Raw genomic sequence first — 12997 nt, 5'->3', positions numbered from 1 at the left:
CACACACACACACACACACACACACACACACACACACTATCCCTGGGCCTTCTTGGCTGGTCTAGACCAAGAAAGTATCTTTCCCAAGGCCTAAGGGTACATACTGGCTCACTGGCCCCAGGAAAGCCCAACATTTTGCAGAAAGGCCTAAAACAAGTATTGAAATGTCGTCATTTCACCTCTGGATCCTATGTCATCCAAGGCAGGGGGTGGCCTCACTGTTTTGTGTCTACACAGGAATGGCTCAGACTATAAACTCCAGTAAGGTGACATGAAGAGAACATACAGCCTCCAACTGCCACTTGAGTTCCTGCTGCTTTCCACACAATGACGACACCCATGACATTCTACTTTGCACATCAGCTTGCCAGTAGCTTTGATCGGCAATAAAACACAACCGTACCATCTGGTGCTGCCCATCCAGTATAAACCTTGAACTCACAAGAGCTGGGTAGGGCCAGAGCACTGCCCTGACTAGCTCCACATGACCTTCTTAAAGTGGGTGCTTCATTCTGCTAGGAAGTGCTAGGCTCTGCCCTCCTGGCTGTCTTGGAAGTGTGAAGAGGTGTGTATAGATAGGCTCAGTGAACTCCAGAGCACCATGTGGTAAGCTGCATCCCAGTCTTTTCCCATTGCTCCAGGCAGTGCTTTCCCAGAGTTCATGTTGTTACCCACTAATGGGAATAACCATCGTTTTTCAGTCACAGAACAGACTAGAAGAAAATCATCCAGAGCAGAATAGAGGACATCATTGTTTTGCTTGCATCACCACTGTGACCTGGCCTTCTGGTTGAGCCATCTGTGGTTTGTGTTTATTCTGTCATTGCATAAAAGTATTCCTTCTGGAGCTGCAATTCTTAAAAAGTAGAAATACACGTTATACCAGTTGAGGAAACAGATCCGGATTCCAAAGTGGCTAGTTTCAAATCCTAGCTCCACCACGCTACTGGGTAACACTGGGCAGCTACTGAATGTCTCTCAGCCTCCATTATGGTTGTAAAATGAGGCACACACCTCGTAAAGTTGTTGTAAGGATTAAAGAAATAATCTGTGTTAAGCACTTAGGACTGAGCCTGATACACTCCAAGGGCACAAGTAGATGTGGGTTGTTGTTGTGGTGCCATTGCTGTTGTGGGTATATTGACAGTTTTGATGGGGTGTACTCACTCACCCTTCCAAACTATTTATGTTCAATTATCAGTAATGTGGCCTAGCTTAAAAATAGTGGGAGAATTGAATAAAATAATACATGGATAATATTTAATATAGTAGCTGGCCATAGGAAGTGCTCAGTTATTATTGGGTGCATTATTGTTCTACCATATGGGCCTATCCCAGGAGAAGAAAATACTATGACCTTTACCCTGTGAAAGAGGCTAAGTGTCTTTCTCCTCCCAAGTCCAACCCAGCTGCTGCAGGAAAGGCCCACTCACAAGCCCTTATCTTGGCCAATACTTAGGCAGCAGCTCTAACAGGAAAAAAGCTCAAATGATCTAAAAAGTCATTAAATGGAAAACATTTCAAAAATTTGTATTTTTTATTTGGTCTTAGAAAAGCATCAGAGATTGTTGACCACACACCAACCAAAATTCAGAGTTGTTGACGCCTGTCACAACTGGTACATCTACAATAACCTCTGCCCCTAAGGCTCAGGGATCATGGGAAAGATGGGACAGAGAGATTGTAAGAGCCAGAGGGATAGGAAATTTGTTGGGATATTGTGTCTCCTAGAAACATCAGAAGCTACATAAAGCCTCACTAGCATGGATGCCCAAACACAAGCTGAAGAAGGATGACACCAATAGACACATTAATGTAGACAGAGAAGTCTCATAAGGCCTCAACCCTAGACAAGAATTATAGGCAACTAAGGAAAGCTGAGAGTGGGGAGGGTAATCTGGGAAAGGACCACCAATCGATTGTTCAATACCCAATGGTCATACCTGAAAACAAACACGCAAGTAACATTACATAGACTGAGTGGGTCTGATTCATGCATTTAAGAATGTATATGTGTATATATACACATATATGTGTAACAACAATTACAGAAAAAGAAGCCATGAATTTGAAAGGGGTCAGGGGGTGCACGGGAGGGTTTGGATGGAAGAAAGGGAAGGGGAAATGATGTAACTACATCACCTCAAAAAATTAAATATTATTTTGAAAAAAGAAATCCTTGGTTATAAATTAAACAGCATCCAGCTTGTGTATCTTGCTTTTTGTCTAATCCCCAAACCTCCTGATTGATTGGTAGCCAGAAACCCCATGGGGCTGTTGGAGGAATGCCCTTGGAAATCTGCCCTAATACAATAGAACTACAAAGGAAGCTAGAGCAGGCAAGCCCTCACTGGCTGGCTGGAAGCGGGGGTTGAGGAAGAATTTCCTGGGGGAAGAACAGGTAGCCAGCCATACTGCAGAAAGAAAGGACATGAACTCTTGCACTTCAGGAATCTTTATATTAAAGAAAATCCCTTCTGGACTGACCACCTTGAGTGTGGAGACACAGTGGACCCAAGTGGTATGGTCTGTTCTTCCAGCCCATGTGGACAAGTGGGCCTTGTGGTGACAAAGCAAATTGGACCATTTTCATCTTATGAAGTCCTTACTCAAAGCTCACTTCAGTCCATTCTGCTTCTGGGGAAAGTATCGAGTGTGAAACAGATCCTCAAGACGGAAAGTAGCAGAGACCAGATGTGCCTTGCAGATGGGGCATCTGGGCACTCTGGGGTTGATATGCCAGAGCAGGCAGACCCTGAGCATGTGCTGACTGGAAAGGGGAGACTACACAGAAAGAAACATAGACTCAGAGAAAACACAGTCACCATGGTAAGGAAAGGCAGAGGGTGCAGAGGAATGCCTGACTGGTGTCCTTCTAGGAAGGACGGAGGCTCTCTGGGGAGGGCAAGAATGGGCTTTCGAAGACAGAAGACTGGGGGTGACTCAGAGAGTGGGTAGCAGGGAGATAGTGCCAGGGATAAAAGCCAGGAAGGCTGAGGGTCCTTGAAAGAAGGATTGTGAAATTCTGTAGCTGATGAGAGAGAGATACAGAGTCAGAGACAGAGACACATGGGATAGAAACAGGGATAGAGACAACAGAGACAGAAAGAGAGACCTCCATCCAGCAGAGACCAAGGCTTAGGAAGCAGTGTCTCATCCCTGAGACACTAGTGGGAGTTTAGACTGAAGTAGCCCATGGGACCCTAGGCACCACCTGCTGGATGTATCCTTCTCACCTGTGAGGAGATAGAGAAGCCAGGGCCAGTGAGGCTTCCAAGTTGGGGGAAGTGGGATATTTACACACTAGCAGGACTCTTGAGTGAGAGAATTGACCTCAGGTCTAGCCTCTGCATATGTGAGGCAAGTTGGGGGCGGGGCATTCCACATCAAACCCCTGTTTCTTATCCTGCCCTGGCCCAGGACATCAGCTAAGCATCCATCAGAATGCAAAGAAGGGAGTATCTTTGGCTAAAGGATCAGAAGAATGGATGCCCAACCCCTGCTGAGCCTCACTCCCTGACGCCTCGCCTGCCTGTGAAACCTCATCACCAGGCATCTGGGCTGAAGTTTCCTATCTAACACAACAACTGTCTCACCATCATCATCAACCTGCTCATCATCATCATCATCATCATCATCATCATCATCATCATCCCCATCCTCCTCCCTACTCTCTCTTCTGCCCTCCTCCTCCTTCCCCCTCATCCATTTCTGCTGAAATGTTGCCACCACACCATTCTGCTCTGGATTTCACCCACGTATCCTCCACCCCTCTCCACCTTCTACTATCTTTTCATCCTCTCATTCTTCCCAACAGCACCCCACCAGCTTCCTTCCCTTCGTGCTAGTGGCTCTCAAAAGTAATCATCTAAGACCACACAGCTCTTTCTCACCGTAAAAATTCCCTCCCATTCCTATCCTTCCTTCCACCCCCAACCTGGCACACACCCCATCAACTCTGCCCCAGGCTTTCTGGATCTTCGCCTTCACTGGCTGGCTCTCTTTGGTCAAGACCATATTTCTCTGACTTCATTCCTTCAGACCTCAGCAAGAAGCATCATTCTTCCCACCCCACCATCAGGAATGGCCACTTCCTGGTCTGCTTCGTGTGACCCCACCCCATTTGACCACAAAGCTTTGTACAACTGGCCACCAAGCTTTGATGACCCCATTACTCAGTCCTTAATGTGCAGCTGGCACTCAGTGTATTCATTCAACAGACATTTATTGTGCACCTACTATGTGCCAAACCCTTGAAATGTGTCCACAAACAAAATTTTTGTGTGTAGTTATGTGTTTCAGGATATGTCTCACTATTCACGACCTGTGTGTGTATCCAACTTTGCTCTTAAAGCTAGAGGCTCACCAAGACCAAAGATGAGTTCCCCTCCATCCTCCATCCCTGAACCCTAAGAGCAATGTGCAAAGAAGGCCCTGAAGAGGGTATTGAGGAGGAGGCAAGAGAACATGTGTGTTAGGTGCTCCGTGCAAACACATCCCGTGTGCTGCTGATGGGGGGCAGATAGGAGTGCAGGTATCTCCACCTTTCCTTGTCTCAGTTTTTCAGAACACTAGACTCAGAGGAGACCGTATTACACAAGATGCGGAGGAGAGGGGACTGGTGCGGTGGCTCGGGAGGCAAGAGCAACAAGAGGAGTCAGCTCCACAACCATCCACAGTTCCATCCACAACCCTATCCACAACAACTCCAGCTACAACTCCATCCATTCTGCTTTCAAGAAATCTGACATCCTCTTCTGACTTCCATGGGCACCAGATATGAACATGGTGCACAGACCATATTTATATCTGGTAAAACACCCACACACATAAAATAAAAAATGTAATGAAAAACTATACAAAGACCAGCAAGATTTCTCAGTGGACAAGGGTGTCTGCCACCATGGCTAATGACCTGTCAATTCCCAGGATTCGGATGATGGAAGGAGAGAACTGATCCCCACAAGGTGTTCTCTGACCTCCACATGCACACTGTACTGTGCACATACACAGGGGGTGGGGGGCAGCACTCATGCATGCACACACACAGTAAATAAATATAGCAAAATTTTTAATTACACAAGTTGGGAGAGTTTTAGAAAATACACTCTGGAAAGGCAGGTGTACAGCTACACTGTCAGAAAATGGGAAGGATGTCCCCAATGTCTCTCTTCAATGTATGGACACTGGACCATGAGCCTACCTGGGCAGAGAGGTGACTGGGTGGGGTCTGCTTTGACAAGGAGCATTCACCAAGGGAACACAACACAGGGCAGCCACAGAAGGCAACACAGAACAGAAGCCAGACATGAAGGAAGACATGTGGTGTGAACCTCTGTATGTAAAATCTAAAACCTGGAAGATGGGCAAATGTGCCACTGGTTTTAAAACCACTGTTTCTAAAAACTGTAAAGAGAAACAAGGAATAATTAATTACAAGAATCAAGTAATGGACCACCTAGGCCATGGGGTGGAAGGTACAATCTCCGAAGGAGTTACAGTCTATAGGAGCTCTGAAGGACACCTGTTCACATGTTTTGTTTCTTACTGTAGTGTTAGGGCACACCAGTGAGACGTTTTCCCTATCTGTTGGTGTAGTTCACAATAAAAATGATTTTAACTTCCGTAGTCGCAATGTGCTGACTTTACACTGTCAGAGCTAAGACATCAGAATGGCATGGTTCAGTCAACCTCTTGTCCTTCCTTCTCCGTCTCTCTTACACCTTTCTCACCTCCCCCTTTTAGAAACAGGCTAAATGTCCTATTAAGTGTTCAAAAATCAGCAGCAATTAATAGCCCCTGAAGTCCAATGAAGTGGTGTCATAGCTGAGTTCCTTTGCATCTTGTTCCAATTGCTTCTTGGGGCTTGAAAATTGCTTAGCAAGAGCTAGGCATTAGTAATGGGCTCATGCTTGTGTGTGGTGTTTTGATGGGGAGTTCCCCTGGTAGGAAAAGCCACCTGTAAGGTGCTGCTTGACTCAGCACTGGTTCCAGGGACAGCTGGTTGTCTGGGGACACTGTTGTGGGCAGTGCCCAGAATTGTTGCAAAGAGCTTCCAACATGTTAGCCCAGCTCTCTGAACACATGAAGTGGCCTCAGGTGCCACACCCAGCTGTGTGACCAGATCATTGACACAGCCTGTGACCCCCACATCTATCCTATCAATCTCTGAATGTGTTGCCCAGATGCTGGAGCCCTGCCCTGAGGTTTCTTCCTTCCTACCCTTTCACCAAGCCTACTCCTTGCTCCTCCCTAAGATCTTTCTGTTTGCCTGGACTCATAGGGACTTCCATTACACCATACCACTGTGCTGTCCTGTGTACCTTCCAAGACAGTTTTTCTAGGATATTATTGGAGTAGAAATGGCTGGTATACAAGTAGGACACAGTAATATCCCAGATGATTTTTCTAAGATATCATCAGAATAGAAATGGCTGGTAGACAAGTAGGATACAGTAATGAACCAAAATCATTGCAATTTCCCCAGAGGAAGCAAATAGCTAAAACTGTTTCTTTCCATGGCCTCACTAATGCTCACATCCATGTAGCCACCTCTCAGCCACATGCCAGGCCCCAGACTGCCCTGGGAGAACACACACCACTGCCCCCTCCCGTTCAACCTATCCCAATCACAGGTTCTGCCATCTTCCTTGAGCTAACTCATAGATATCTATCCGAGCCACCATGCTCTACCCTCTGGAACTTTCTCAGAGACTAGTAAATTGGGAAGTTGTTCTCTCAAAGACTTAGCACCTCCCAAATTCATCACTTGACAGCTGGGAGACTTTGGGCACATTACTCAGCCTCTCTGAGCCTCCATTTCCCCTTCTGCAGAACAAGAGGAATGGTGTATCCCTCAGATGGCTGATGTAAGATTGATTCTTGCTTATACTGATGAGCACATAGTAGGTGACCCTTTATCAAAGTAAGGTGTGTACTACCTACAGAGGCCTCACTTCATATAAAAGTGAAAAGTTCTCATGCAATCCAACTTCAAATCCACAACCTGATATGTTTTATCTCCCAGTCTGAGGCAATAAGAAGAACCCAGAATTCATCATGAAGTATTCTGCCCAAATGTTGACTTGGAAATGAGCCAAGCCTCTAGCCCAGCACTGTCTCCAAGAATTTTGTCAAATGGTGGATATTTCTCATCTGTGCCGGGCACCACTCACAAGTAGGTAATGAGGGCTCAAATGCAAAAAAAAAAAAGCAAGATTGAAACTTCAGTTGCTATGCATACCTGTGATGTTCCATATGGAGCCATTGGTCTAAAACTCTGACCTCCCATACAGAGGGCATAAAGGCGAGAGTGACAAGTTAAATAAAAAAATAAATTAAAAAATAAAAAAACCTTACTCTAAAATAATCCTAAAACAACCAGGGGAAATGAATCCGGAAGAGATTGTAGTGCTTTTCTGGATTTGTTGTTGATTTTCTTGCATGTATTTTTAAGAAATGTATGTCGAAAGCAGTGTCGTGTCCCTCGGGGGTAGAGCGCTTGCTATTACCCTCAAGACCCTGGGTTTCACTGGTGGTGGGGTTGCTGAAGTACCTAAGGACTGTATGTCACACTTTCTGGAAACTCCAGGCAGGTTTTAGAGGACTAAACAGACAAATACAAAGCCTTGCACTGGTGCTACCCCTTCAGGAAGAGCAATTCTCAGAGGACAAAGCAGTGAGGGATGGCCACTGTGCTTTGGAACGGCCACAGTCCTGGACCAAAGCCTAGGCGGTTGGGTGTGGATTCCCCAGCCTTGCTTGACCGACCTCCTCCCTACCCACTGAAGGCACAAGTGGGATCTGCATCCCATTCCTGGCTCTCCTCTGGGTCTTTCCTGCCATCCCTGATGCCACAGAGTGCGCATGCCCCACCTCAGGACTTTGAAGGCGCAACCCAGCTGAGTGCCCCGGGCACAGGCTTACGTACTTTACAAAGAGGAGGGTGCAGGCCACTCCTCCATAAAAGGTACACTCTAGAGAGGCTTGGACAGGGCTAACCGCCCAAGCCCATAAAGTCCAATTGCCTCAACCACCGTCTTAGCCAAACCCCTGAATATCTGCCATAAATAGGACCCAGGCACCTAGACTAGCACATTGGAGTTTCCGCCAGGACTCCAGAGCTCCCATCCACAACTCCGCAGTCCATCTTCAACAGCACAATGACCTGCGGATCAGGATTCTGTGGCCGCGCCTTCAGCTGCGCCTCAGCCTGTGGGCCCAGGCCAGGCCGCTGCTGCATCTCTGCAGCTCCCTACAGGGGCATCTCCTGCTACCGTGGACTCTCTGGAGGCTTCGGCAGCCACAGCGTCTGTGGGGCCTTCCGCTCTGGCTCCTGTGGAAGAAGCTTCGGATACCGCTCTGGTGGAGTCTGCGGGCCCACACCCCCCTGCATCACCAGTGTCTCTGTCAATGAGAGCCTGCTCACACCCCTCAACCTGGAGATTGACCCCAATGCTCAGTGTGTGAAGCATGAGGAGAAGGAACAGATCAAGTGCCTCAACAGCAAGTTTGCAGCCTTCATCGACAAGGTGGGTGTCCTGGACCAGCCCCTTCCTGGAGCCCATCATAAACATGGCCAAGGCTGGGTGCTGAGGGGGACAGGAGGCAGAAAGACCTCTCATATTGATGCCTAGTGCCAAGGGAGAGATGTGTCCAGATGGGCACACTAAGGACCCACAGGGCTCATCTGCCAGTCCCAAGAAGCAGGGCTTATGGTCAGGCTGCCCTGGCACAAGCTGACAGAAGGGAGTCCCAGAGGACTGCAGCATGGAGCTGTGGGCAGCCCAATGAGGAAGGTTGCACTTCAGCTGACAGGAAGGGAGACAGACTGCTGGGGGAGGGCCAGAGGCCAGCCTAGAGAGCTCCTCCAGATGTCCTGGTCACCACCTCCCTGGATCCATGCCAGCCCCTCATACTGGGATATGAATGTAGGTGCTCTACTTGGGGGGTTCCTTCCTTCCTAGCTTCAGAGGATAGTACCAGCATAGGCCACTGAAGTGGCCACCTGGGTCTGTGAGTGTGGACACCGAGCCTGTCCCTTGTATTCTCCCCAAGTGGAAAAGCTGAGGCAGGACCAAGTTAGGGGAATGGAGAGTTGGCTCCTTCCCAGAGCCCCTCCACCACCTCCACCATCACCCCAGATCTGCCTCTGAACCCTTTCTCACTCCCATGGCAGGTACGCTTCCTGGAGCAGCAGAACAAGCTGCTGGAGACCAAGTGGCAGTTCTACCAGAACCGCAAGTGCTGTGAGAGCAACGTGGAGCCACTGTTTGAGGGCTACATTGAGACCCTGAGGAGGGAGGCTGAGTGTGTGGAGGCTGACAGCGGGCGGCTGGCTGCTGAGCTCAACCATGCTCAGGAGGCCATGGAGGGCTACAAGAAGAGGTGAGGACAGTGGGTGAGAACTGACATAGTAGTTCACTTAGAAGGAAACCAAGGACACAGGAAGCAAGATTGTTTCCAGGAAAGTGTGTGGTCCCCAGGCTGTGGCATTGCCAGATCCTGCCATCTACGAAATTTCTGTCTAGACAGTCACCTGAAAGGGGCCTGGTATCTTTGGTCATGCTCTACCTAGCACAGCTGGAAACAGTCTAGCACTCTGCCCACTCCCCTGTGAGGGAGGGAGGACACTCTCATGCACTCCACCTGCTCCACCTGACTTCTGTCCCCTGCACTGTGGCAGCCAAGTAAATGCAGCCTAAGGCATTAGGAGGGCCAGAACCCAGGCCCAGAATGTCCCATAGCCTTGGGTTCTCAGTCCTGAGTCTCCGGAGCTTTCAGCAGCTAGGCTAAAACTAGTGCGTATGTGGGGGAAAACTGGGACTACATGCCCAAGAATGCATCATGTGCACTTTGAGTCTTCATTTCTCTCCAAGGGGGACCTTAGGGCAGGATTAGCCATGTGGGGTTCAGAGACCCCGCTTCCCTGCCTGATCTCTCCTCTCTTTATGTCAGGTATGAGGAGGAAGTTTCTCTAAGAGCCACAGCCGAGAACGAGTTTGTGGCCCTGAAGAAGGCAAGTAGCAGGGATATGGGAGGCAGGGCAATGTGGATACCTGAGGGACACACTGTGCTTGAAGGGTAACTGGTGCCAATTTCAGGGAGCAGGAGTGTGAACCTTTCCATGTAGGATGGGAAATTCCCTGAGAAGCAACTCAATAAATGTCATGTCAGGTCCGTGACAAAGGGCAAATTACCTGGAATGTCTAGTGGCCCTGATGTAGTGGGTGGTTAAACAGACCTCTGCTGCCTTGTCCTGCTTTAGAGGCTATAGTCTGTGGCTGGCCTCTGAGGGGCCCACTGGGCTTCATTCTGTCCATTGAGCAACTGTGTGGTCTACTTCCCACTCCAGAAAGAATACTGGAACAGAAACAGGGTTGATTGTTAGGGGCACGACAGGCTCCAGGGGCAGAGCTGGAACCCATCTTGGAGGCTTGCTGGAGCAGTACAGAAGCACTTGGGGCCAGAGCTGGGAGGCAGTGAGAGTCTCCAAAGCATGAGAGTCTCCACAGAGTTGCCAAGTGCATGCTGGGAAGGGAAGTAGGTTCCTAGGTTTGTACATAGGAACATTGGGACCAGCCTGGAGAGATGGCTCACCCATTCACTCAAAACCAAAAACCTAAGAAAACTGGCCCCCTTCTCCCTCCCCTGTGCTGCATGGATGGATGAGAAAACAAGCTCACACGTCCTCTTCCCAGGACGTGGACTGTGCCTACCTGCGCAAGTCAGACCAGGAGGCCAACGCAGAGGCACTGACCCAGGAGATCGACTTCCTGAGGAGGCTGTATGAGGAGGTGAGAGCATCAGCCAGGTGGAAGCCTGGCAAGTAGCCTAAAGACAGTCATTCCATGGCTGTGAAATCCTGTGTGGACTAAGGGAAGTCTGAGAGGCCAGCAGCAGTATGTGGGGTTAGACTGAATTTTCAACAAGCTTTTGACTGCTTGCTGTTCCCTCCTCATCAGGAGATCCGAATCCTCCACGCCCACATCTCAGACACCTCTGTCATCGTCAAGATGGACAACAGCAGGGACCTGAACATGGACTGCATCGTGGCTGAGATCAAGGCTCAGTATGATGACATTGCCACCCGCAGCCGGGCAGAGGCCGAGTCCTGGTACCGCACCAAGGTGAGAGGTCACAACACCTGTTCTTAGACAAGACAGTGGGAAGGACTCCAGGATCTATGAGAAAAGGCTTCTTGTACCCCAAGAATCACAAGAAGATTGCAGTCAGCTCTGGGGGGAGGAGGGGAGGCAGCCCTGGCTGAGCACCGGGCTACCTGCTGTGCATCTTGCACACTCAGTGGTGGTGTGCTCGCTCTCTGGGTCGATGTTGCATCCTGTGTCTCATGAGCATCTCTGCTTCCCCATGCCCAGTGTGAGGAGATGAAGGCCACAGTGATCAGGCACGGGGAGACCCTGCGCCGCACCAGAGAGGAGATGAATGAGCTGAACCGCATCATCCAGAGGCTGACAGCTGAGATTGAGAACGCCAAGTGCCAGGTATGTTGGGCTCAGCTGTGCTGGGACCAGGGAGGCTGGGTGCCTGCTCAGTGCTATAGGGCCAGCATGTGCCCTGCCTGGATCTTACCATTTAGTATTCTTCCTATTTATATGGGCAGAATCCTGCCCATGGCCACTCTGATTGAATCACGTTTATAAAGAAAAAGTTCTTATTTGAGGGTGAGGGATGTTTCCCAGCTGGTAGCAGACTGGATACATCCAGGTAATACAGAGATGGACCCAGGAACCATAGACCATCTCATTCTCTTCTGTGTCCCCAGAACAACAAGCTGGAGGCTGCAGTGACCCAGTCTGAGCAGCAGGGAGAGGCTGCCCTCACTGATGCCCGCTGCAAGCTGGCTGAGCTGGAGGCTGCCCTACAGAAGGCCAAGCAGGACATGGCCTGCTTGCTCAAGGAGTACCAGGAGGTGATGAACTCCAAGCTGGGGCTGGACATCGAGATCGCCACCTACAGGCGCCTGCTGGAGGGCGAGGAGCAGAGGTGATTTCCTCCCAGAGGAACCAAACTCCATCTTGCCCTTGGCTGACCAATAAGCTTGACTCCTGGGGATAAAATCTTTCACTGGGCCCTGTGAGGTTGTGTTCATAGTGGGCCATGTTTCGGCCCACTTTTGAGGGCAAATTCTGGCTTGTGGAGTACGGTTTTGGGGACTGTGTTTGCTCCTATGTTGGGCTTCATGAGCTTTTCCCTTTTTTTCTTTTTTTTTTCTTCCCTCAGACTGTGTGAAGGTGTAGGAGCTGTGAATGTCTGTAAGTATTGGGGGCTTTGGTGTGGGCAGATTTATTCCCTGTGACAGCAGGAAGAGTCTGAAAGGAGGGATTCAGATGAGAGTTAAATGCACACCGCAGGAGGGATTTGGGACCTAGATAGAACCAGAATGCTCACCGGAAGTGGGTCTGGCTTTTAATCCGAAGAGTTCAGGGCCAGGAAGCAAACTGGGGCCTACCACCCCCGACCCTGAGCCCCATCCTCATTCAGACCCATTCTTTGGAATCCGCAGGTGTCAGCAGTTCCCGTGGAGGAGTCGTGAGTGGCGACCTGTGTGTGTCAGGTTCTAGGCCAGTGACCGGCAGCGTCTGCAGCGCCCCCTGCAGCGGAAACTTGGCAGTGAGCACTGGCCTCTGTGCACCCTGCGGCTCTTCTGTGTCCTGTGGCCGCAAATGTTAAGAGGTGTATTCACCTGGACCCGGGCATGACTTTTCTCCCTCTGAGCCATCTATGGCTGCTTGGTATTAAGACCTGGCACAAGGGGCTCAGCGACTTGCTCAGTTTGAAGCGACCTTTTCACTCTCAGCACCTCTGGTTTCCCTGGACCAACCCCTGCTCTCAGAAGTGAATACTGGGATGGCTTCTAGATGTCACTTTAGAGCCACAGAGTGGGGATCCGGTGGGGGCTGGGGTAGGACAGCACCTACCCTGCCTTACCTGGGAGCTAGTTGCTAGAGTCACAGTGCCACTCCTTCCCTCTAAT

The 12997-nt window shown here is 49.7% G+C and overlaps 1 protein-coding gene across 1 annotated transcript; it reads left to right on the top strand.

Moving 5' to 3' along the window:
• The first annotated feature begins 8162 nt into the window (after nucleotides 1-8162).
• Nucleotides 8163-12693, top strand: LOC100766653 (keratin, type II cuticular Hb1). The gene is made up of 9 exons (XM_027396025.1): nucleotides 8163-8531; nucleotides 9179-9387; nucleotides 9958-10018; nucleotides 10701-10796; nucleotides 10965-11129; nucleotides 11379-11504; nucleotides 11786-12006; nucleotides 12244-12275; nucleotides 12527-12693. Exons 1-9 carry the CDS (start codon nucleotides 8163-8165, stop codon nucleotides 12691-12693), a joined length of 1446 nt encoding a protein of 481 aa, XP_027251826.1.
• The last annotated feature ends 304 nt before the right edge of the window (nucleotides 12694-12997 follow it).

This window comes from Cricetulus griseus, chromosome 2, assembly GCF_003668045.3.
Source record: "Cricetulus griseus strain 17A/GY chromosome 2, alternate assembly CriGri-PICRH-1.0, whole genome shotgun sequence".
In the NCBI taxonomy this organism is placed as follows: Eukaryota; Metazoa; Chordata; class Mammalia; order Rodentia; family Cricetidae; genus Cricetulus; species Cricetulus griseus.
The sequence above is the reverse complement of the archived record's forward strand: the minus strand, read 5'-3'. Positions and strand labels throughout refer to the sequence as shown.

Excerpts from the sequence above, each read along its gene's own strand:
- LOC100766653 (XM_027396025.1), top strand. The coding sequence starts at position 8,163 with ATGACCTGCGGATCAGGATTCTGTGGCCGCGCCTTCAGCTGCGCCTCA. Across the intron at positions 11,130-11,378 it reads AGTCCTGGTACCGCACCAAG|TGTGAGGAGATGAAGGCCAC; the intron begins GTGAGAGGTCAC and ends CCCCATGCCCAG. Across the intron at positions 12,007-12,243 it reads CTGGAGGGCGAGGAGCAGAG|ACTGTGTGAAGGTGTAGGAG; the intron begins GTGATTTCCTCC and ends TTCTTCCCTCAG.